At 36.1% G+C, this 25,978-nt stretch overlaps 4 protein-coding genes across 4 annotated transcripts; 2 read left to right on the top strand and 2 right to left on the bottom strand.

The window, feature by feature from the left end:
- The first annotated feature begins 842 nt into the window (after nucleotides 1-842).
- On the top strand, nucleotides 843-4,841 carry LOC140863075 (coronatine-insensitive protein 1-like). The gene is made up of 3 exons (XM_073266210.1): nucleotides 843-1,680; nucleotides 3,073-3,580; nucleotides 3,719-4,841. The coding sequence occupies exons 1-3, from the start codon at nucleotides 1,142-1,144 to the stop codon at nucleotides 4,535-4,537; spliced, it is 1,866 nt and encodes a 621-aa protein (XP_073122311.1). The 5' UTR covers nucleotides 843-1,141; the 3' UTR covers nucleotides 4,538-4,841.
- A 5,606-nt stretch (nucleotides 4,842-10,447) lies between these two features.
- Nucleotides 10,448-13,697, bottom strand: LOC140865493 (signal peptidase complex subunit 2-like). Its single transcript, XM_073270155.1, has 5 exons — nucleotides 13,560-13,697; nucleotides 13,279-13,430; nucleotides 12,679-12,760; nucleotides 10,857-10,999; nucleotides 10,448-10,769 (listed from the first exon to the last, which is right to left on the bottom strand). The coding sequence occupies exons 1-5, from the start codon at nucleotides 13,641-13,643 to the stop codon at nucleotides 10,673-10,675; spliced, it is 558 nt and encodes a 185-aa protein (XP_073126256.1). The 5' UTR covers nucleotides 13,644-13,697; the 3' UTR covers nucleotides 10,448-10,672.
- A 1,414-nt stretch (nucleotides 13,698-15,111) lies between these two features.
- On the top strand, nucleotides 15,112-22,461 carry LOC140863082 (NF-X1-type zinc finger protein NFXL2). The gene is made up of 13 exons (XM_073266231.1): nucleotides 15,112-16,290; nucleotides 16,403-16,516; nucleotides 16,601-16,656; nucleotides 17,592-17,658; nucleotides 18,180-18,272; nucleotides 18,348-18,433; nucleotides 18,520-18,682; nucleotides 18,897-19,070; nucleotides 19,247-19,437; nucleotides 20,304-20,385; nucleotides 21,400-21,606; nucleotides 21,833-21,922; nucleotides 22,008-22,461. The coding sequence occupies exons 1-13, from the start codon at nucleotides 15,139-15,141 to the stop codon at nucleotides 22,161-22,163; spliced, it is 2,631 nt and encodes an 876-aa protein (XP_073122332.1). The 5' UTR covers nucleotides 15,112-15,138; the 3' UTR covers nucleotides 22,164-22,461.
- Nucleotides 22,462-22,958: 497 nt separating this feature from the next.
- On the bottom strand, nucleotides 22,959-25,604 carry LOC140866013 (putative serine/threonine-protein kinase-like protein CCR3). Its single transcript, XM_073270868.1, has one exon. It carries the CDS (start codon nucleotides 25,504-25,506, stop codon nucleotides 23,155-23,157), a length of 2,352 nt encoding a protein of 783 aa, XP_073126969.1. The 5' UTR covers nucleotides 25,507-25,604; the 3' UTR covers nucleotides 22,959-23,154.
- Between the last annotated feature and the right edge of the window lie 374 nt (nucleotides 25,605-25,978).

Here is a 25,978-nt window from a genome sequence, read left to right as displayed (position 1 = left end):
ACTTATTTAAATGCCATTTTAAAATTACTTTGATCATTCATTTTATTGTCGAGTCGAGGAAGTGGTATGTTATGCAGGTGTTTTGAACTATCTAATATTTTGATATCAGAAAAGTTATAATTTATAATTTTTTCCTACTCATGTTAGCTCAAAACTAGTATTTTAAATGAATCGAATGAGTTTGATATTTTTTTGAGTTGACTCCATATATAATTGTTTCGTATATGAATTTATCGAACTCAAGCCAAAATTGAGACAAAATTATTTTTTTTGATAGTTCATCAACCTTAATATATTATATGTTACTATTTAATAAATCGAAAGATGTATAACAAATTTTGATATTTTTAAGTGAAGCTTCAAAATTACGCTTCACTCAATAAATAATTATTTTAATCAAATGTGCAAGTTAGTGATTTTAATTTATTTTTATATTTTAAAAAGTAACTCTCATTTAAACGTTCTAGAAAAAAAAACAAATAACAACTATTACATATAAATTATTTTCTACGATGTTAATTTAACAAATTATACGTGTTTGAACTTTCATTATCGAACCTTACTATCCATGTAAAAATTCGAATACTTTAGATTCATGTTCGAATATTTTGAGTTAGACTCAAATCAAAAAAAAAATAACATTTTTGAATTTTGAATAAAGCTCGAACTCACTTATATTTAATTTGAGTATTAAAGTTTTACTAATATTTATGTCAATTTACAAATTATTTCAGTTTTGGAAAAGAAAGAAAGAAAAGTGATAGAGAAACATTTATTAGTGTTGAATATTGATAGTAAAAAGAAAAAAAAAAAAAAAAAAAAAAAAGACATGGCGGAAACCCCCAAAATAATTGTAAGAAAATAAAAAATGGGGAGAAGATTTTCTCTTACCCCTATTGGATGGATCAGCATCTCCTCTGTCCTTTACTTTCAACTCTCGTTTGAAGGAGCCCCACTCTCTCTTAACCCTCTATTAACCTCCCCCTGCGTCTCCTCCAGATTTCTGCACTAAATACTCTTGGATTGGATCTCACAGCTGGTTGGTCCTCGCATTTCCACTATCTTCCATATCCCCATCTGCTACCCTTTTCTTTTCTTTTCTTGCCTTCTCTTCTTTTGATCTCCATGCCGGGATTCTAGGATGGGAGACTCTAGGAATTCCAAGAAATTGAATGGGAGCAGCTTCTGTAGTAATAAGACTAGGATCAGCGGCAGCAGTTGCAGTACTGGGGTTTATGACACCGTCTGGGAGTGTGTGATTCCGTATGTCAAGGACCCACGTGACCGGGACGCGGTGTCCATGGTGTGCAAGCGGTGGTGCGCGATCGACGCCATCACGCGCAAGCACGTGACCATGGCCCTCTGCTACACGGCCAAGCCGCAGAGGTTGTCGCTGCGCTTCCCTCAGCTCGAGTCGCTGAAGCTCAAGGGGAAGCCACGCGCCGCCATGTTTAATTTGATCCCGGAGGACTGGGGCGGATACGTGACGCCGTGGGTGGAGGAAATCGTGAGGTCTTTTGGGAAGATGAAGGCTCTGCACTTCCGGAGGATGATTGTCAAGGATTCGGATCTCGAGCTGCTGGCTAACTCGGCAGCTGGGAAGGTTTTAGAAGTCTTGAAACTGGATAAATGCTCGGGTTTCTCTACAGATGGGCTTTTGCATATCGGGCGCTTATGCAGGTTCCAAATCACGACTCACTATTTTCCCTTATCGGGTGTTTCTTGTTTTGGAATCAGCTCTTTCCTTTTCGGGTTTTTTTTGGTGGACTTGGTTTTCTTCTATTCTTTCTTGAAATAACTCCGCTGGATCTCTGATTTCACCTTTGTGGCCACATGGATTTATGATTTGCTCTTATGGGTTTCTTGATTTGAAATCGAACTCCACATAATTTACAGATATTTAGGAAGATTTTGAATTTTGTGTCTCGCGATGAAAAAGTCAAAATTTGAATTTTCCGTTCTGACATAACTGCTTACTTCCATGTTTCCTGGTGGATATTTCTTTTTCTTTTGATGTGATTGTTTTCATAGATATAGTTTGTATTATTTCATAAATTTAGTGAATGTGAGTTGGGAAGTTTCAATTTTTCAATCCAAGTTTTAATCTTCAAGCTGTTGGATAAAGCTAGAAGCAAATCCTTTCTTATGGGGAACTTGTTGTCTTCAATCATGGTTTTCCTTGTGTCCTTGATGGAATTTATGTGGAATTTCTCCAAATATTTTAGTTTTGGCCCCCAAACCATTAGGTTGCTCCCCGGTCCTCCTGGTGCATAGGCATTTGGTGCGATTTTTTCATGTGCTTCTAAGTGAACTAATGGAAAAGGCGATCCTGCGCCACCACTGCATATCCAAGTGCTTTAATTGAGCCGAAATTTTTTCCATGAGGGGTCTACTACCTGTAAGGACCAAATATGGCCCTTGGATCTGCAGTGAAGGGCGATATTTCTGCTACAGGATCGAATTTTCCGTGAACCAAGTGCTGTAGTATATCAAAAAGATGGGGTTGGAGGGTTAATTTGATGGATATCTAGTGTATGGACCATTGGTGAGACGCTCTTTATGTTATTGGTTATCCAAATAATACTTTCTAGGCTGTATGTAGTTAAATCCATCTCCTTTTTCTTTATCTTTACAATCTTCGTGCTAAAGTCATTTAAATATTCCGGTTCTCCGATGGGATTATCTTTTCAGATGAATAAATTGGTTCCCTGTTGTTAGTCCCTGAAGCCAGAATGCATGAAATATACCCTTGATCTGATTCATTTTGTGTTTCATCTTTCTCATTCCCGCCCCTCTGCAACTGATTGGTCTTTTGGGAATTGAAAACAACATCTCTTTTAATGTCTTCTGATGTCAATTTCGCATCTGCAGTTCATGCGAAGTTGCTGAAACTTTTGTTTTAAGAGTTGGAATTCTTTTCGTGTCTTGCGGCTTGCGCTATTTTCATACCTGGGATCTGTCTTAATTAATAAACATAGCTACATAGCTAAACTCGGAATGCAATTCTGGTCCAGGGAATAGAATTTATTGTTTTGTTACTGGAATTTGAGAATTTAAAACTGATAATTTCAGGAATCTGAGAGTTTTGATTATGGAAGAGAGCGCGATAGTCGAGAAGGATGGTGAATGGCTGCGTGAGCTTGCTTCGAACAATACGGCTCTGGAGACTTTAAACTTCTACATGACTGATCTTACGAAAGTCAGATCTGAAGACCTTGAACTGATAGCAAGAAGATGCCCATCTCTGATTTCGATGAAAATTAGTGAATGTGATCTTTCTGACCTTGTTGGTTTTTTCCGAGCTGCATCTTCATTAGAAGAGTTTGCTGGTGGATCTTTTAGTGAGCCTCCTGGACAGGTCGGTGAAGGTGTTTTTAATGTGCAATTGCAAAGGTATGGTGCTGTAGTATTACCTTCGAGACTGTGTTGTTTGGGGCTTACTTACTTGGGCAAAGCTGAACTACCCATCATATATCCGGTCGCATCCAAGCTTAAAAAGTTGGATCTCCTGTACGCTTTGCTTGATACCGAAGCCCATTGTATCTTGCTGCAAAAATGCCCGAACTTGGAACTTCTCGAGGTAAATTTTGTAATGTAGGAAAACAAAGAATTTACTTTTTAGATGCATAGCCAGCATATCATTTTGTACTTGCTCTGGATTCAATAGATTTCTATACTGATCTCCAACTCAAGCTATGTCTCCATCTTTATTAAACAGACTAGAAATGTTATTGGAGATAGAGGGTTGGAGGTTCTTGCCCAGTTTTGTAAGAAAATGAAAAGACTTCGCATCGAGAGAGGAGCTGATGAACATGAAATGGAAGACGAAGAAGGTGTCGTCTCACAGAGAGGAATCATGGCTCTGGCTCAAGGATGCCTTCAACTTGAATACCTAGCCGTATATGTGTCTGATATTACAAATGCATCCTTGGAATGTATGGGTACATATTCGAAAAACCTATGCGACTTCCGATTGGTCTTGCTGGACCGTGAGGAGAGAATCGCCGATTTGCCCCTGGACAATGGAGTCAGGTCTCTGCTAATAGGTTGCCATAAACTCAGAAGGTTCGCTTTGTATCTCCGACCGGGGGGACTAACAGACGTTGGCCTCGGCTACATTGGGAAGTACAGTCCAAACATTAGGTGGATGCTTCTTGGCTACGTCGGGGGATCGGATGAGGGTCTCCTGGAGTTCTCCAAAGGGTGTCCTAGCCTTCAGAAGTTAGAAGTGAGGGGATGCTGTTTTAGCGAACGTGCATTGTCCTTGGCCGCCCTGCAGCTTAAATATCTGAGGTACTTGTGGGTGCAAGGATACCGAGCGTCGCGTAATGGCTGCGATCTGTTAACTATGGTCCGACCTAATTGGAATATCGAGCTGATACCCGCTAGACAGTCCTACGTTCACGAGTTGGACGGGGGCCGGGTTGTCGTGGAGGATCCCGCCCATATTCTGGCATACTATTCGCTAGCCGGGGAAAGAACCGATTTCCCGGCCACCGTAAAGCCGTTGGATACGACAGCCCTCCTCAAGTCATAGATTTTGTGATGTGTATATACCCATCTCCGATCATCCTTGCATGCTGGTGCTTGTGTACATAAATCAATGCGTCGCTTCTTGTACGTGTTTTTGTTTATGTTTCTGTCCCCTCCTTTTTTTAACGTTTCGTTGTAATAATATTTTCTTTTCGTTTCCTTTTTTTTTTCCCCAAAATGGAGACCGAATAATCCTTTGAGACTCTTGAATTGTATAATTGAGTGTTTTAATTTTTATATTTTGGGTTAATCATTAAAAATAGCTAAATGTTGGAATTAAATAAATTGCGCATGAAAAATTAATATTATACTTGATAAATTTAGTTTTTATTTATGGATTAATAATTTCGTTTTGCTCCGTCCAATTGAACTTTTGGTCACTCGTCTTTATGACAATATGATTTATTATTTTATTTTTTTTTAGAATTATGACAATATGATTTCAACTGGATTGGAGAATGAAGTATCCATCAGCGGGGTTAAAAATTTTGATTTTTTTAGAATTATGACAATACTCCGACTTTCCTTTCATTCAATCATATGCGAAGATCAGCAAACATTGTAGCACACACTCTTGCTAGGAAAACTTTATCGCTTTTTGTGCCTTTCGAATGGGTAAAGGGGTAGTACCAAGCTGGTTGTGTAATATTATAAACAGTGATTTGGTTTTTTCTTTTTAATGCAAGTTGTGGTTTCAAAAAAAAAAAATCACATCATATATTATCCAAATACTATTTTCTGGAAACTATAGCAGCTATCCCAGAGTATTTTATTATTTTATCATTGTGCCCCAGAAATATATTATTTGTCTCTTTTTAATTATTATTCTTTTTGGCCTTTTTGGCATTATTTAAAATGGGATTTAAAATATAAAACTATTCTTGGTTAGGTGTGGCGCCACGTGGCAAAAATGAACCGGATGTGCGAGTTGAGTCCAGAAGATTCAGCATGTTGTCCTGTAAATGCCAAATGCGACACTCTATCTCACTTTTTCAATATCTTTTAACACATATTTTTGATAAATGAATTTATAAAAAATGATATGTAGATAGATGCTTCATATTGCTTAGGTTTTTTTAAAAAACTATAATGTGTTGTATTGAAATATACCATAAAGTATTTATAATCAATATATATAATATAAAGTAAAATGATTATTTGTTGTGAGGAAAGTTTTTTCGACCCTGAAATCTAAAAAGGAACATTCGAGTCTATATGAAATTGAAAAGAATCGCTAAGATAGTGTTGAAAATTTTAAAAATAAGTTATTATAAATTTTTTCTTCACAAATTTGTAAGATTCCATCTAATTGATTGCTCAAAGTAAACATATTGTGTCGAAATAGAGTTAGCAACAATTTGTTGTTCTTTATTATATTTTACGGGTTAATTACACTTGTAAAAAGTTTAAAAAATATAAAATTCTCTCAAAATATTAATTGGCTAATATATCGTCTACTTTTTTATTAAAAAAATATCGATCATATTTAACCTCATTCAGTCATTTGTAAAGAGTTTTATGGTTGTTTTTTTAAATAATTTTTTTCCAAATATTATGTAGAGTTTGAGAGAGTAAATAAACAAATAAAAAATGATCATTTTTTTGCTGAAAAAGGTAAGAAAAACAATAATTTATAGAGGTTACCTTTTATCTTCTTCGTATGAGAGAAATACATCAATAATTTCTAGTGCAATGTCATTGTCAATTTAGTAGTGACCAAATTTATAAAACCAATTTATGGCGCTTAGTAACTTTATGTTTGCTCGAAGAACTAATAATAATTAATTACATTAGTTATACTTTCATCCAAAGAGAATGCGTCATGTGTTAAAAACAAAAAACAAAGGCCTTTACCAAAAGTAAGGAAGAAAACTATCTGATTAAGAGGTATTTGAGCTGGTGAAATAGTTAAATATTTAATTTGTTGGAACAATGAAACCCGATATTTTACATTAATATGATATTGTTCATTTTGGGTTTAACCCTCATAGTTTTGCTTTTGGAACCATTCAAAAGACCTCTTTATCAATGAAGATATCATTTCATATATTAACTCATGATCATTTCCTTGATCTACCAATGTGGAAATTTGGTTGATATTCCAACAATACTCCCCTCAAACGAAGTCACACCATTATTCACATGGTTCGGACCTTCCCTCAATCCGTATCTAATCGAGGCTACTCCACTTCACTGTGTTGAGGCACACACCTTATATGAATTCCTGGGAGCATCACCCCTCGAGACCTTAACACGGATCTTATCGGGAGCCTCACCTCCTCGCCTCCTTCGTTTAATTCCGAGGATTCCACCCACATTGGCTCGATTAGACCATAACTTTGATACCACTTGTTGGAACAACAAAACCCGATATCTCACATTGGTATGATATTGTCTACTTTAGGTCTAACCCTCATGGTTTTGATTTTGGGAATCCACCCAAAAGACCTCTTTACCAATGGAGATATCATTTCATATATTAATTCATGATCATTTTCTTGATCTACCAATGTGGAACTTTGGTTGATATCCCAACAATTAATCCATGATCTTTCCTTTAAGATTCCAATGTGGGACTTTGGTTGACCAAACCTAACAATCCTCCCCTGATTTTGTTTTTAGAACCACCCAAAAAGCCTCTTTACCAATGGAGTTATTATTTCATATATTAACTCATGATCATTTTCTTGATCTACCAATGTGGGGCTTTGGTTGATATCCCAACAATCATCACCTCAAACGAAGTCACACCATTATTCACATTGTTCGGGCCTCCCTTAAATCCGTCTCCAATCGAGGCTACTCCACTTCACTGCGTTGAGGCACATGTCTTATATGAATTCCCGAAAGCATCACCCCTCGAGACCTTAACACGGATCTTACCGGGAGCTTCACCTCCTCACCTCCTTCGTTTAATTCCGAGGATTCCACCCACATTGGCTCGATTAGACCATGACTTTGATATCACTTGTTGGAACAACGAAACCCGATATCTACCACTTGTTGGAACAACGAAACCCGATATCTCACATTTGTATGATATTGTCCACTTTGGGTCTAACCCTCATGGTTTTGATTTTGGAAACCACCCAAAAGGCCTCTTTACCAATGGAGATATCATTTCATAGATTAACACATGATCATTTTCTTGATCTACCAATGTAGGACTTTGGTTGATATCCCAACAATTAATCCATGATCTTTCCTTTAAGATTACAATGTGGGACTTTGGTTGACCAAACCTAACAATCCTCCCCTGGTTTTGTTTTTAGAACCACCCAAAAGGCGGTTTTGTTTTTAGAACCAGCCAAAAGGCTTTTTTACCAATGGAGAAATCATTTCATATATTAACCCATGATCATTTTTTTGATCTATCAATGTGGGACTTTGGTTGATATCCCAACAATCTTCCCCTTAAACGAATTCACACCATTATTCACATGGTTCGAGCCTCCCCTCAATCCGTCTCCAATCGAGGCTACTCCACTTCACTGCGTTGAGGCACACACCTTATATGAATTCCCGGAATCATCACCCCTCGAGACCTTAACACGGATCTTAACGGGAGCCTCACCTCCTCACCTCCTTCGTTTAATTCCGAGGATTCTACCCATATTGGCTCGATTAGACCATGGCTTTGATACCACTTATTGGAACAACGAAACCCGATATCTTACATTGGTATGATATTGCCCACTTTGGGTCTAATCCTCATGGTTTTGATTTTGGGAACCCACCCAAAAGACCTCTTTACCAATAGAGATATCATTTCATATATTAACACATGATCATTTACTTGATCTACCAATATGGGATTTTGGTTGATATCCCAACATAACTAATAGTCACGTGCTCGATTTCTCTATTACGAAAAACCTTCTTGAAATAACCATACCATAGAGATTTTTGTCCAACGTGGTATACCTGAATAACGTTGTTTGCAAGCTACTTCATTAACCGAAAATTACTTAATGTATATCAAAAGATAATGTATGTGAAGCCTGAGTGGCACAAATTTTTTTTTGAAATTTTTTATGTATTAATTTTGAATAATTTTGGATTAATTTGATATTAATTCGGATAACTCAATTCAAAAAATTAAAGCATTGAAGAAATTAAAATTCTAGTTCGATTAGATTGATATTTCTGATTTCGTCATTATTTCTATTGTCATAAAAGAAAATTTCATCGGGAAAAAAAACTATGTATCATATCATAATAATAAAATTATATCAAAACTTCACGAAAATAACAAATATAAAAATATTTAATGAGCATAGCTCTACTGCAATTATACAGAAAATGTAATAAATATGAGCAGCCAAACCTGTCTAATCTATACAGCCCTCTGATATGATTATTTTATATATCCTTTGTAAGTATAGTTAACTTCTCTTATCAGAAGTGACATTATTATTATTATTGAGAATATTTATTGTTTTTATTTTGAATTGGGGTAAAATATTTATTGTAATTGAATTTCTAACTTGGGATTTCATTTTAAATTCGAGATCTTGATCTTGATAAATTATAATATATAAAACAAAAACACCAAAATAGAAAATAGTTTATTAATAGTATACTTGTGCACACATTGACAAAGTCGAACAAAAAACTCCAAAATGATGGCACAAAAAAATCTTGGCCATCACATTCACATTTACATCCAAATCCAAATTCAAATCCATCTCATTTGTGTAGAAGGTATTGCTTCCTCAAATTTCTATGAAATAAACATTTGTTTTTAACAGGTAAAAATTAAAATTTGATATTTAAGACTACCGACCACCTAGATCCAACGAAAAATCAAATCGAGATATTTTTAATATCACATAATACGAGAAACTTTAAATATTTTGTGGAATTTAGATACCACATCAATATATACAAATAAAAAAAATGACTTTAATCATTTATAAAACATGAAATACATATCAAATGAAGCAATATATATGGCAAAAACTCCTATGAGACAGTCTCAAGGGTCATTTTTATGAGACGGATCTCTTGTATGAATTATCCATTAAAAAGTATTACAATTTATACTAAAAATATTACTTATTATTATAAATATGGGTAAAGTTAGCTCGTCTCACGGATGAAACCGTCTCACAGGAGTATTACTCTATATATAATCATTAAGAGTTGGTCAACAACTGTGAAATGGTCTCAGAATCTTTATATGTAATAGATCAAATCCATTCATATTTATTTTTAAAATAAAAAATTGTATTTTTGACATAAAAAATAATAACTCAATTAAAATATTCATCTCACAAAATTTATCCACATAGTCTCATCAAAATTTTTGTAAATAAAGTTAATATCTTATCGTCCGCATGACGCGTTCTTTCTCACTAAATATTGCACATTGCTGTGATTCAGAATCGTCCTCGTGGCAAATTATCCAACTATTCCTCTTCTATCTTCCACTGATTTAAAATTTGTTGTTTTTCTTGACATGTATACTAAATATCTGTCGTACGTAATTTCTTGACAGATGACATGTATTATGTATCTAATATTTTGTATACACATGGACACGATTTAAGCATGTTTTGAACACCAGAGTAAGAAGAATTGGAATAAGCCACAAAGTTGGAGAAAAATGTTGAATATCTCGTAAATTTGACTATGCATCGATTTAAATAATTTAAATTATACATAAAACAATAGACTCTTTCTCGAAATTGCGAAAATTTGAATCAAAATAATGAACGTACCCAGGAACAGGGAAAAGGTTAAATGTAAAAAAAAAAATGCGACAAGATTTTGGAAACTTTTCACGAACAAAATGCATGAATAGAAGATGAAAGAGTCTTAGATGTGAAGAAGAGAGGTAGTCACAAGGTAAGACATGCATCGATATCATGGCCCGAATGATTCTTGTGAGACGAGCACAACATTAAGCAGATAAAGCAGATAGACCGGAAAAATGCATTGTTCGTCGGAGGAGAAAAAAGTAGAAGCACAGTTGTCAGCTAAGATTCCCATGAATTGGGTTCAATCATTTCGATTAAGAGTCAAATGAATGGCGTACAACTATAGCATTACCGCGGTTTAGAACAAGGGCGTGCATCTAGTCTGCATCTCCTCATGTTTTAATCATGTTCCGCGAGAATATATATGAAGCTTTAGCTCACTTGGTCTTCTTAATTTCTTTTGCATACTCCTTTATGAGTGCTTCAACATCCTTCCAGAAGAGTCCCTCCACCAAAACTCCATCCTTTGTGAACCTGCATAATATGTAGCGAAAATGTGAATGTAAGCCACAAGAGAAGGTACGAAAGGTTTTCTTTTGACAGGGGGCATTTCGAGATTACCATTGAGTGACGGTTTTAGTGAATTCAACTGGTGGCTTTGAAGCTATTGATTGGGGATCGGCACTCCCTATGATAAGGGTATACATATCTGAGAATCTTGGCAGTTTCGAAGTGAAGACCAATCCAGTTGTGTTAAAAGATCCCTGTTGAAAAAAATACCACGGGCGTTTCAACTCTTTGAGGTCCGGTGAATGAACTCACCATGCATGCAAGATTAAAATGCTAATCACAGATGTGATTAGTTACGGAAATTTATGAGGGAACACATTAAATGATTTTAGCTTCAAATAGAATCGCTAAAACAGCAGGTAAAAGTTCAGTCCTAGTACAATTAAAAAAAAAAAGTTCAGTCCTAGTATATTGGTTCCCAGTTGTGATAAATTACAACGAGACCTCTTATAATCAGGATGATAGCAATACAACGAATAACCATATTTTTTTTTAAAAAGGTAAATCTATAATCTATTGCAGAGAGCTTCAAATACGATATTAAAATAGAATCTTGAGAAATTTCATGCGGCCCCTGCCCTCCATATTATAAAACCGTATCAGTTACTTTCAGACAGCAGAATGAATCCATGAACAAATGTGCTATGCAAATTTGTTAGCACATTTGTTCACAGATGCAACAAGCATCTAACCTCATCAGGTATTTATTATAAATGCAGTTTATCAAACAACTGCCTTCAGAGGATTTCCAACAACTATGTCAAACTAATCTCACTCACTAGTAAAACCAATTTAGCACCTAAGAACTGCATACTATCATCTTCCACACTGTCCTCTTGCTTTTGATTCATTAAAAATATTCAAAAAATGCCTAGAAAAAATAATATGTGAGATGATTAGTGAATTTAGATCATGGCTTCTATATTTCTACCCCCAAGCCCCGAGGAGATGAACATATTAAATTTATCAAGGAAAAGGATGCATTTTCTAAGTCAAGAGCTTTACACGCTCCAAACAGTCGGATCTCCTATAGTTCAAACTCCTATAATTTTTTGTATTATCCACACCATCAGATATTTATCATTGCATCATCATTTCAATACTCATTTATAGCTTCACTCGCAATCTTCAACTTATCAAGAACATAAAATGACAACTCTATCACAAGCGGAGAAGAACAAAATCAAGCAGACAAATTTCTTTCAGCACTAATGATCTATCCAAACCCTTCCGTAAACCACATCATTGTGGTTCTGGTCCTAACAAGCGACATGACATCAAAGAATGGTAGGTGTTACAGAATAATATGAATGTTTTGTAATTCATACAACCACATTTGTTTTGCAACTTTCAGCAGCATTTGGCTACCATACAATGGTTGAAAGTCGAGTAAAAAGATGAAGTTGGTAGGGATTTTGCAAGAATGAAATGATCAAGATCAAAGGTCCACACTTTAGAATAAACTTTTAAGTGTAAGATAAACGTCTATTGCATATTACAGCGTAGAATTTGCGTTCGTCAAAGACTGGTCTAAACATCATCATGCATTGATTTGATAATATTGAACAAACATTGTTAGCCACGCATTATTATTAGAAAATCCATTAAACTACTCAGTATCCAAAAATAAATCACAAACATAGAAAGTTGTTTAAGATAATAATTAATATTAGCAATCAATCAGCTGATCAAGTCATAAGAAAACAAAAAAATAATATATACTTCACAGTACACAATGGATTGGGCCAAAAATTGAAATGTAGGTCTAACTAAAAGAAGCATATCTCATTCATTCACAAGAAAAATAATAAATAAATATATAAAGACGAGCCAACACCAAGAATTCATAAAAGAAGGCACAGAAATAACTTACAGTTGGCGGATATGTGAATAGGATGGCATTCTTTTCCTTCAAGTATATTATTAGTTGTAAGATTCCATTGAATACTATATACTTGCCAGCGTCAAGGATCAGCAATCAAGTGTTCATAGGAAAAAACAATAATTTATCTCAAAAAAAAAAAAGAAAAAAAAGAAAAAAAAATAACTCAATTATTTGTTATTTTTGGTTTCTTAATTTTTTTTTATCATTCGTAAAACAAATTACAATAATATCAAACTGACACACTATGCAGTCATATCATGCAAATATTCATTCATCCTTTCACACTCAAAAAGATCTTACCTATTTGATTTTGAGATATAAACAAATATAACATTACTCCTGCATAAAAAAGCGACATTATAATTACACATCTATTTAGCCTTGAACTTTGTCACGGCAGCCTCTATTCTCATTTCCAGGACGCCCTTTCTGTGACGAACCCGAGTACCAACAATTCCAAAATTTCTTGATAACCAATTTCCAATCACATAAAATACATTCCGCCACAACATGGTCATTAAACAAAAAGCATATTCCAGATTCCACACATCTAATTCAAAAAAATAAATCATGCCATGAAAAGGATATAATCCTATGCAGCCGAGAAGAAAATTCTTGTTGTCAGGAAACTTCTTATAGTAAAACTGTGCAAAAAGTGCGATGATAATGATGATCACCCCGATCAGCAACCGAATGTTACTCATTCTGACATCTTCAGGATACCCTTTACTCTTAACGATCTACGGGCACAAAAACCCACATATAAAAACAGTAAATGTTTAAAGTGCAAGAAAATAAAAACCAAAAGAAGACTTCAGCAGAACCATTGGCGAGTGTGTGATCGTGATGTGTGAGAGTGACCGTCCTACCTCAGTAACAGATTCATCGAGAATGTGCTTGATGGAATGATGGTCCAAAAGATTGGCCTTTTTAGGGTTCTTATCCGCAGCCATTTTGCCCAAATTAGATCTTCTCTCAAATTCCTAGGGTTTTTTTGTCTAAAAAGGGGAAACATTAACCGGGCGAGCTCCATACCAAATTGTAGACCCATAAGGGAAATTTATAATCGGGTCGGGGCGGTTCGATATCTGATAAAAACCATTTTCTTCTATTGGCTAATACTAAATATTTTATTTTAATGTTAAAAGGCGAACATTATTTTCATTTTTTATTTAATCTTACTGCGTATTTTTTTTTATGCATATTATCTAGTAACTTTTTAATCTTGCAACATATATATTATTCTGGTTTTCGTATTTATTTTTATGCATAAAATTTAGTAAATTTTAATGTTTAGTCTTAAAATGTAGATTAATCTGGTTTTTCTAGAATAGATTGATTTGATTTTATATCAATGTATATTTGAAAAAAAAAAATTTATTTAGTTTTTACAAGCCTATATCTGATTAATTTTTTTTAAAAAAATTTGGTGTTGAATTGAATTTCAAAAAATCACATACTTTAAATTATACTCTCTCCGTCTCAAATTATAGTCCTATTTTTTCACGCATATTAAGAAAAATCATTGGAAAATAAATTTTATACAAACTTTCTATTTTATCCCTATTTAATGTATTTAAAAATGATTGCACAATTTTCAAGGTGTGGTTAATAAGGATATATTAGTAAAAAAGTATTAAAAAAATTACTAAATATGATATATAACTATATATTTGAAAAAAAAAAAAAACGTAAACTATATAATTGAGACGGAGGGTGTATGATGCAACATTGCAATGAAAGTTGCTTAACAAAAAAATTTCAAAACTAATATACCCCTGAAGTATGCATATGAAAAGAAAAATAATTATATGTTCGATTTAAGACGTTTTGAATTTAGTCTTTCATATTATTAAATTCCGATATTTTTAGTTTTTTTTTGTTTTTTAATTTACTTTTTTTAAATAATTATATTTATGTTGTTCGTGTTGTTGACAAGCATTGAAAATACCCTATAATCACTTGTTGGAAGAGGAAAAAAATAAAATCGTGAAACAAAAAATCAAAATTTTTAAAAATGAGAGATAAAAAACTAAAATTCAATTTTAAAATCATAACAAATTGTCGATGAAATTTAGCTCATTTGGCTTCAAAGATCCTTATTAATTATTATGGAAGAGATCTTGAGTTCAAGATCCAATTATTAGATTCTACTCTTTCAACTCAAAAATAAAAATAAAAAAATCACAACCGATCAATATTGTGATTTCTCTGCAGAAAACAAGAATATATAATATTTACAGTATTTTAATATTATCGAATAACAAAAGATTATAATATTGTCTTTTTTTAAGATTATAATATTGTTTAAATAATCATTTCAAAAAAAAAAAAAATTGTTTAAAGAATATATATCATGACATTATCTTAAATTTACTTTCCTACTTGTATGTAAATTTGTTGCGGAATTAGCTCATCGGATTTGTCAACTACCTCGCTAACTCCAGGATGCCTCCGCCCTCCGCCACCCCGCCACCCGGTTCTCCGCCGCTCCTTTCCGACTCCGATTCCGACCCCGACTCTTCCTCCCCTACGAACTCTTCCGCTCACCACCGCCACACGGATCTCTCCTCGTCAATTTTTCAATCCTACATTTCTCATTCCAATTCGGTCAATCACGGCCAGCTTGATCAAGACCTCGTAAAAATCCAATCTTTTCTTACCTCCTCGCGATCAGGAGCCCTCTCCTGCCTCATTTGTCTTGAACGTATCAAACCCACCGATCCCACTTGGTCCTGCTCCTCACGCTGCTTCGCCATTTTCCACCTTCTGTGCATCCAGTCTTGGGCCCACCAGTCCACCACCCTTGCTGCCTCACGTGCCGCCTTACGGGCTGCAGTGATCCCAGATGAAAACTCATTCGTTTGGCCATGTCCCAAGTGTCGTATCGAGTACCCGAAATCTCAAACGCCAAAGAACTACTACTGCTTCTGTGGGAAAGTTCAGGATCCAGAACCTGATCCATGGATTTTGCCTCATTCTTGCGGGGAAATCTGCCGCCGGGCATTGAAGTACAACTGTGGGCATTACTGTCTGCTGTTATGTCACCCAGGTCCTTGCGCAACTTGCCCGAAGTTAGTCAGGAATAAATGCTTTTGTGGGAAGGTGGAGGATGTGAGGCGATGTGGGTTCAAGAATTTCTCCTGCGACGGTGTTTGTGGGAAGTTGTTGGAGTGCGGAGTTCATAGGTGTGTCGACGTTTGCCACGATGGGTCGTGCCATCCATGTAGAGAGAAGGGGGCTTATAGGTGTCAATGCGGGAAGATGGAGATGGAGAGAGCGTGTTGTGAGCGGAAATTCAGGTGTGAGAATCCTTGCAATAAGATGTTGAGCTGCGGGAGGCACGTATGCGAAAGGGGGTGTCACGGAGGTGATTGCAAGGATTGCCCACTCCAAGGTAAGAGAACTTGTCCTTGTGGCAAGAGAGTATACGAAGGGACACCATGTGACGTGGTCGTGCCATTGTGTGGAGCAACCTGTGATAAGCTTTTGAGTTGCGGCTTCCATAGGTGTCCAGAGAGGTGCCATCGAGGACCCTGCATTGAGACGTGTAGGACAGTGGTAACAAAATCGTGTAGGTGTAGAAGCTTGAAGAAACAGGTATTAGTCAGTTGTTTATGAAACGTATTATGTTCTTTTCCTTCATCCTTATTATTTTAGGCTATGTTTATAATGTCTGTGAGATGGCGTATGTGCACTGAATTTAGAACAGGTTCCGTGCTTTCAAGAGTTGACATGTGAGAGGAAGTGCCTGAATGTGAGGGACTGTGAGCGGCATGCTTGTAAGCGCCGTTGCTGTGATGGAGATTGCCCGCCTTGCTCTGAGGTTGGTTTTGGTATAATTTGTTTGTGTTGTATGTTCAATAATGGGCAGATGTAATTATAAAAGTGGATGGCTTTTGGACTGCAGGTTTGTGACAAGAGGCTCAGATGTAGGAACCACAAGTGCCCAGCTCCATGTCATAGGTATCTGCTGTTGTCATAGTTTTGCGCAATATGTGGAGGAATTCATAGGAAACATCTGAATTTTTGAAAGTTAGTTGGGTGCCTAAGCTCTCAAACGCAATCGAATGCAAAAGCTAATGAAATGATGAAATAAAACACTTGAAATGAGTTACTGTGACTATGAAGTATGAACTCGTCATTTGCAGTCATGAAGTATATCCAGCAAACTTTGATTGAACTTATTCTGGCTTCTATCTTTTCTGTGAAGTGCTTTTTTCACTGGGTATTTCTTTTCTCTGGTAAGGCCAAAGACTGAAAATTTTCTCACTTCATTTTGGATAAGAAAGTTTAATTTTTGAGTAAATGATATCAGAATTCTTTCAGTGAGAGGATATTTGGGAATGATGCCGTGAATCTTGTGAGTGATTGATGGATATTTGATGCACATAAGTTTACAAATGATTGTATTTCTAGGAAAGACTAATTCCTTATGTAGGAGTAGGAGGGCTCGTTATAATGCAAATTGGTTGATTTTCAAGAAATTTGAATCACTAAATCTCATGCTCCAGTCCATCATATCACTTACCTTTATTTTGTGAGCTGAAGAGCCCTATGTTTATCTTTTCATTTTAATCATCAGTTAGTGTAGATTTGAGTGGCCGCTATGAGGAACGAGTAGTTATATATTAAGACTTATACTCTCGATATTAGATGCCGACATATGTTTCGATCTTATATTATTCATAAGCACTAATTAAATCGAACTCCCAAGCATTGACTCCTTTATTTTCTGAGCTCAACATGGATATAATGATGAATAAATCTAGAATCATTGACAAACACTAATTAAATTTATCTCCCAATAGTGAATTCCTTTATTTTTCCGAGCTCCACACACAGAATTATAATGGTCCATATAACTAGTATGATGATCACTTGGCAAATTTTTCTTGTAGAGGTTCTTGTGCTCCTTGCCCGCTGATGGTGAGAATTTCTTGTTCATGTGGGGAAACATACTTCGAGGTAAAATCTAATGGGTTTCTGGTGCTAACCCATGGATTGTTAATTAGATTTCAATTTAGTAGTCAAAGCATTAAGAATTTTGGTGGTTCTTGTCTATATTCTTACTCAAATAAAATGTGTCCCTGCATTTCTTATTAGTTAATAGAAAAAAGAATGTCGTAATCAAAAGTTCTCTAGGCATGTGCCTGGGCCTAAGGCTTATCCTTTGCTTCGGTTGCCCTCAAGACACTTTTAAGTGCACCTTAACTGTAGAGATATAAATACATGGTGAAATGAAAGATAATAGTCATTAAGAAAATGGATTTTTTGTATGATTCTTTCATTAAGTACTTATGTTGGCCTAGGGTTCTTTTTACTGTTTTACATTTTATCAAAGAGGTACTTTATTGGTTGTGTTGCTAGTATCTCATGCAACAAAATATTCGCGAGTTGCATGAAATTATAAAAATGTCGGAGTCTCTGGAATAATTTTTGGAGTTGAGATTTCACCATTCCATTATTAATCATCTCATTTTAATCAGGTACCTTGTGGTACAGAGGCAGCGCAAAAGCCTCCCAAATGTCCAAAACGATGCCGTATAGCTACTCTATGTGGGCATGGGCCAAAATGCAAGGCATGGTGGCTTCCGTGGTAATGCTATTTAAGTCATAAATGACAGGGTATTGAACAGATTTTTTTCCTTTTACAGCCACACCGGTGCCATTATGGACCTTGCCCCACTTGTCGGCTAATTTGTGATGAGGAATACCTATGTGGCCACAAATGCAAACTAAGGTTTGCCTTGTATAATGGTATTATTACATCTAATATTTCCTTTGGCGACATTGTTAATGAATTGATTCTTTACATGTTATATACAGGTGCCATGGACCTAAACTCCCTCCTCTTCCTGAATTCACTTTAAAACCCAAAAAAAAGAAGTTTAACCATCAGGGTGAAGTGATTCCTGGCTCTCCTTGTCCTCCTTGTCCAGAACTTGTGCTAAGGCAATGTGTTGGACTTCACATAGGAGCTGAGAGGATGGTTGGTCTTGAAATACTGGCAACAGTTATCTTATAAATGTTTTGTATGCATATGTTCTGTCTTATCTCAATATATATTTTTTATTTTTGTATGTCACTTCTCTAAATGGGCAAGTGGTGGATGTAAACTTGTTTTACAAGCCTTGACTGCCATAGGGGTTTTCATTTGTGTCGTATAAAAGGGGGTTCTATATCTTATTTTTCTCCTCTTTCAGATGGTGTGCTCAAACTCAGCAGAGTTTTCTTGTGGCAACTTGTGTGGAAATCCTCTTTCCTGTGGAAACCATTATTGCACTTATGAATGTCATTCCTTGAAAAGTAGTTCTTCAAAATCAGATGCAGTAAGAACTGGCAATTCTTGTGAAGAGTGCTGCCTTCCCTGTCATAAGGTGAGGATCTTCTGTTTTTACCATCATATCCATCGAAGTCTTAACCACAATTGAATCTTTTTGTCGATTTACTTAAGCAGGAATTATATGAATCTAATTATTTATTTTTCTTCAATGTGCCTGGCTAAGATTGTCATTTTTTTGTAACTTTGTGTTATATCTTCTTTTTGACGCAGGAAAGAGATCCCCCATGCCCTCATCCTTGCCCTCAGCCATGTCATCCGGGAGAATGTCCCCCTTGCAAGACACTCATTAAACGGTCTTGCCATTGTGGGTCTATGGTACATGTTTTTGAATGCATAAATTTTAATCGAATGTCTGGGAGAGAGCAAATGGATGTCCGTTCATGCAAAGGGCCTTGCCACAGGTAATTTCTGTATTTTGCATGATACTCGCTTTCTTGATTATGATATGCTTCTACTTGAAAAGACAGACTATGTCAGGGACAAGATTTATTGAATGAAACAAGCCAGTCATGTGAATACTTCAATCGTCTAAGTTGTGCTTTTTAACCTTTTTCTTAATAGAAATTACTTTCTGGTTGTTTGTGCCTGTGGTTTAAGCTCACCATGCAAGCGTTGCTAATACATGTAGGCTGTATTGACATGTAATTAGTGGTAATTTAATATACTTTCAAAATGCATAAAAAAAGTTGCTTGTCTAAAACTTGGAAAGAATCCGGCTATATTATTTTGCCCAAATGAAAATGATAGATTTGAGGTGTGAATTTGAAATTGACTCGCCCCAAATCCATCTATCTAGTTGGAGCCATGTGATATTTACCTTTTGATTTTTAATGAAGGAAATCATCCGTCTTGGGAAAAAGGAAAGTAAACAAAAATGTAACAAAAAAAGTGATGATGGTTTTATTTATGCTATTAGATTGGTAATCCATGATCCAGACAATTTTTTGGTAATTTGGCTAATTGAAAACTTTTATCATGATATCAAATAGTTCAAAAGACAATGAAAACATTTTATGTGATACGATTAATTGAATAAAGTTTAGATGCATCTTACAGTTTTACTACGTTGGTGGTGTTTGTTTATTTTAGCCCTGCAAAGTGAAACTGGTGCTTCATATCCGTAATTGTTTTTTGTTTTCCTCCTGGGTATCTGCTATTTCCTGAAATATGTTAATCTATTGTCTTGTTTCTAATAGGCATAAAGTTGATACATCGGTGTGTAATGTGTTTAAAGACCGTACATTTGATTACAATGTTGAATTTGCAGAAAATTGCCGAATTGTTACCATTTATGTCCGGAGACGTGTCATCATGGGCCCTGTCCATCACCAGACACATGTTCTAAGAAGGTCACACATTTTTAACTTACCTTTTCAACATCTTAGAACCATTTACCTTAATTAAGGCATCAAACAATGTTCTCTTATAAACTTGATTGGCTAAAAACAAAGCATCTAAATTATATGAACAAAATGTCAGTTTCTGTTTTAAAGTAATGATTGTGACATCTCAAAACTAATGGTTATTATTGGTTTGATTTCTAATATTTTTGGACGTTACTTTCCTGAATGTATGTTGTTGAGACTTTAATGTTGAGTGTGATGGATGCTTTGTTTTGTTTTGTTTTGATATATCAAAGTGCGTTGGATTTAAGAGAATCACGTCATGTATATGTATGTGTGCAATGTGGTTGGGGGTACTTTTAAAATTTTAGAATATAGTGTATCTTTTTAATGTAGAATATAACATACTGTATTGATTGGGAGACATGGTACTTTTAAAATTTTAGAATATAGTGTATTTTTTTAAAGTAGAATATAACATACTGTATTGAGTTGGGAGACATGGTCCGTTTGGGAAACATGTATGAAAAATTATAATTTGTAACTAGATTTAGTTTTTTAAAAAATTATAGAGCATAGCTCACTGAATTAATGAAAAAAGTAATATCTATATATAATGAAGAATGAATGTGGCATAAATATATTAATGTTAAAAGCGAGAAGTATTAGTAAAATAGGAACGTTAAACAAATGTGTGTGTGTGTGTGTGTGTTGAGGGTGGAGGGCGCTTTGTTTAGTCTTTGGACCATTTGTGTGTTATTCATTCATTAGAATCAAGTGATGGCATTTGCATGTTTCTTGTTTTTGGTGAAACAAGAAAGGAAACACAAAATGTGTTTTCAGAAATGGAAATGAGGTGTCAGCTTACTATTTTATTTCTAGAGATGTAAAATGTTAGCTGAGATTACATCCAAACATTCCTAATGTGCTTATTAGCACCTTCAAAACTGGAACAAGAAAGAAAGATGGGTTGAGCTGTCTTTGGCATCTTAATTAAACTATTCAAGTTTGTTGTGCTAGGTAACTGCCCGATGTGGATGCCAAACCATAAAAAAGGAGTGGTTGTGTCAAAATGTTCAAGAAGCATACCATAAAGCCGGTTGTGATCCCAAAGATGTATCAAAGAACCAATATGGACTCAGTCTTCTTCCTTGTGGCGAAGATTGCAAAAGCAAATTGAAGGTCACTGATACTGAGCTACATTTTCGTAATGCAAAGCCCCGCGAGGTAAAGCCATCCATTCTATAAGTTTTTACATGAAGTCATTTTCAAAATATGGATACGTAGAAGCTAAAAATTGCATAGCATATTATCTTTTAACTCGTTGGAGAGGGTGAGTGGCAGGGAGTGACCCTACAAATTAATCGAGGGATGCAACATGATGTATTTTGTGGACCAGGCTTACAATTTTAAGAAAAAATTTACTAATACTATTCATCTACACTTTTGGAAGGTGAAGGAGCTGGACACGACTAATAATGTTGCAAAACGTAGAAAACGAAAACAAAGGGTGACTGAAGATGAGAAAATATCGAGATTTCAGGTTGGTCTACTTTCTCTAGCGAACTTGTGACACTGTTACTTGTTAAGATTTTCCTAAACATATGAATAAACTGATTCTTTTGCAGAAAATTGTGGCTGAATTTGAACGGTTTCTTCTGTATCTTATGGTTGCTCTAGTTATAGTTGCTTTGGCATATTTTTGCTATAGAGGTCTCATGCAGCTCTCAGATTGGATGAATGAAATTGAAACTCAACAGAGAAGAAGATATTCGCGAATATAGTCAGCACATTCAAGCTTCCCTTTTCGTGATGGATGAAGGTCACTTTTCTGTCTATATCCTTTATCTGCAAATGGCATCTCAATTTCATAATTGATGACATGCTATATTGGACAAGATATCTGAAAGTGTGATTTATTCCGGGACACAATCTTTTATTATTATTATTTTTTTTGCCTTCATTCGAAACTAAACTAAAGATAGGAACTTGGTGTTGGTGGCATAGAGAATTTTTGTAAGTAGTTGAACCTATCCTCTTCGGTTCTTCCCTTGGAATAGAGAGATACATTATTGTCTTACATTTTCCTATCTCGCACATAACATTGGTTTGCCTGTCCTATGAGCATGGATCAAATTTTGATTTCAGTTATCGATTGGATTATTTGAAAAAAACATACTAACTATTAGAACAAGCATCATAAAGACATCCTCCAACTACCATTGTGCTTATTGTGGGAAGAAAATTTTGTTCGTTTCCATAAAATGTCGGAATAGAGGGGTGAAGTTTTAAATTTTTGTTGGAAAAACTAGAAGTTATGAACACTTTCTGTCATCGTGGTTAGCTCGCCACATACGTTTCTGAAACGTGGTTTTTTTTTTTTTTTTTTATTTTTATTTTTATTTTTTATTATAACGCTGGATCAACGTGATCCAATGGTAAAACCAGAGTGAGAGCTGCACTATTAGAGCCACTCCGCAATGGAAGACTTTAGACTGGTCACGAGGGGCCATTTTTGTAGATGATTTGAACCTTTCAATTGAATGCCATCAAAATGTAAAATTAGCTCATTCAAATTGATTTATTTTATTTGGAATAGTTTCATGCACGTGTCAAGAATTGTACAAGACGATCAATGTTTGTTGAAAAGTGATCACTCCAGCAACGTGTTGATCACTCAATTAGCTGAAAAAATATTAGAAGAAACAACAAAACAAAAAACAAAAAGTTAAAGAAAAAGAATCAAATGCTTGGAATTATACAATAATAACAATTTCATTCTGAAACAATGGAGATAGGATCACTAGAAATGCTGCCACGGCTATCTTCACACAGTGCCAATGCTCTCTCCAAATTAGCAACAATATCACTCATGCTAGGTCTATCTTTCCCTTCCAAATGCACACAATGCATTGCAGTGTATGCCACCAACTCCACCGCCTCGGATTCTTTGGTCTCCGGCGGACCGACCCGAGAGTCCAAAATCTTGGTTAATTCTCCGGTCATTATGGCCGGTACTGCATAATCTACCACGCTTATCGGGGCACCCCCGTCGGCCCCCATCTTGAAAATCGCCCTCTTACCCGTCAAAAGTTCTAGCAGCACCACTCCGAGGCCGTAAACGTCGCTCTTTGCTGTCAGGACATTTAGACCATAGTATTCGGGATCTATGTATCCAACCGTACCGGCTGCTTTTGTGGGCGTAAAATCTTGATCGTTGTCCGGCCCCATCAGGGACAATCCGAAATCAGACACTCTTGCAGTCCAGTTCGAATCAAGTAATATGTTGGAAGACTTGATGTCTCGATGGATTATGGGCGGAACTGCGTAGTTGTGTAAGTACTCGATGCCACGAGCCGCGTCTAATGAAATCTTGATCCTCATTTTCCACGAATTCACTAAACTACTACTCTTCTGAACGTTGTTTGTGTCGTGTAAATGATCATAAAGAGCTCCATTTTTCATGTAATCATAGACTAAGAGCCTCTCTTCCTTCTCTTCACAGAAGCCAATCAATCTAACCAAATGCTTGTGATGTAGTCGAGATAAGAAGGCCAGTTCCGAATCGAACGCGCTTTCTTTCTCTTGGAATTTCCTCGTCTTCGAACCCGTCTCGCTCCTTTTAATCGCAACTTCACGGCCATCAACCAGTTTCCCTTTGTAAACAACCCCGAAACTCCCAGCACCTATCTTGTTCTCCACAGAAAACTTGTCTGTAGCCATCTGTAGGTCCAAGAAAGAAAATTCCTCCGCCCTGTCAGCAAGTTTCGACGAAGTACCGCTCCTCTGACGCCTCATCAAAATCGACCCTTGTCGTCTAAGAGTGGATGATCGCGACGGCGGGCTACAGCTATTTGATTGTTGTGCAGCATTAGAACCAGTAATAGTAGGCTGCACAGAGTTATGAATCTTCTTTTTCCCTAGACAAACACCAGTCCACAAACAATAAACCACACTACAAATCCCTGCAAATCCTCCAATTGACCCTACTATGGCGAAAATGAATAAACCTCTTTTAAGCCGTCTGGAAGACGAGCGAGGGGAAGGGCTAATAGCAGGTGGTGATTTTGGTAAATCACAAGGCCTACAAATATGACCATTTCCAGAACAAAGAGTTTGAGATTCAGGATACAAATTACACTCACAAGCAGTGTTAACACAAGGTCCAGGAAGAGTTTTCTGCAGTGGCAGCACAGTGTGTGAAAAATAAGCCTGATTAGGCCAACCGGGACCCCAGCAAATCACAGAGAAATTGCTTGTAATCAATCCACAAGTGAAGTTTAGGCCTGCAACTATGGATTCAAAAGAGATCCCATCAGTAATATTACTCGAAAATTCGCCATTTCGACCCCAACAAACAACTGTCCGATTCAATCTTCTGATTGCACAGCTGTGATTCCATCCAAGAGCCAGGGCCCTGTATTGGTAAGCTGAATTTTCAGGCACATTCACTTGTCCATTATCGTTGCTTCCTCGACAAATGACGAATCCCATATCATCAATTCCACAAGCATGTCTTCCACCAACATGAATATTCGTCATCGAAAAGTTTTCGAACTTTGATTGAATCAAAGAAGCGAAGCTGTCATCTCCCCAGCACATAACCCGATTGTTACTCCCCAAAACTCCGCATGTACATCCAAGCCCAGATGAAATCACGCCGAACTGAGAATTCCCATTTGGCATTTGAGTTGAAGGAACGTAATTTCCTCGCCAGCAAATGGCATTGTTAACTGCAGTAACGTTTCTCAGCGCACAAATCTGCGCGTCACCAATTGTAAGAGAAGTTAACGGAGCTGCGCGGTCGTTGTAAATTCGCTTGGGCGTGAAGGTGATGTTCCAGCAGAGGAGACTGAACCCACCGGACCGGACGCCGCAGAGCACGTCTCTGCCGCCGGATACGGCGTCGAAGGAGGTGGTGGGGAGTATGGGCGGCAGCATTTGACCGTTTCTCCAGCATTGAATTTGCTGAACTGGCTGCTCCGCCACTATGCTGCATATTGTGGTGGAGGAACCGTATACGACGGCGAGGGTGGAGGTTCCGCCGCCAAGTGCATGAGCAGGTGATGACAGGGCGGCAAAGAATAACATCGTGGTGGCGATGGCGACTGGAAAGTGTATCGTCATGTGAGGGGAGTTATGTTTCGATGCATTTGTAGATTAGAGAGAGAAAGCAAAATGTCGGAGAGAGAGAGAGAGAGAGAGAGAGCAAAATGTATAGATATGGAGACATCGTTTGTATATTTGTCATTTAATTATAATTATTTGGCCATCTGAAAAGATACGCATTTGTCTGGAACGAATTAGTTTTTGCCGGAGGGACATCCTTTTATCATTATTATTTTTTGAACCACATTTGTTATTATCATTGATACCGTACACATGCAACAATTAATTTTCTCACATATGAGAAATTGCTAAAATATATGGGTCGTTCACAAAAATCTTGCATAATTTAAGTACATGATAAATATATATATATATATATATATATATATATATATATATATATATATTTATATATAACCGGTTTCATTCTTCGTTTTTTTTTTTTTGTTTTCTATATGGGATTTTTACATCATTTGAGGGGATGTTTTTT

This window comes from Henckelia pumila, chromosome 4 (assembly GCF_033568475.1).
Source record: "Henckelia pumila isolate YLH828 chromosome 4, ASM3356847v2, whole genome shotgun sequence".
Classification (NCBI taxonomy): domain Eukaryota; kingdom Viridiplantae; phylum Streptophyta; class Magnoliopsida; order Lamiales; family Gesneriaceae; genus Henckelia; species Henckelia pumila.
The sequence above is the reverse complement of the archived record's forward strand: the minus strand, read 5'-3'. Positions and strand labels throughout refer to the sequence as shown.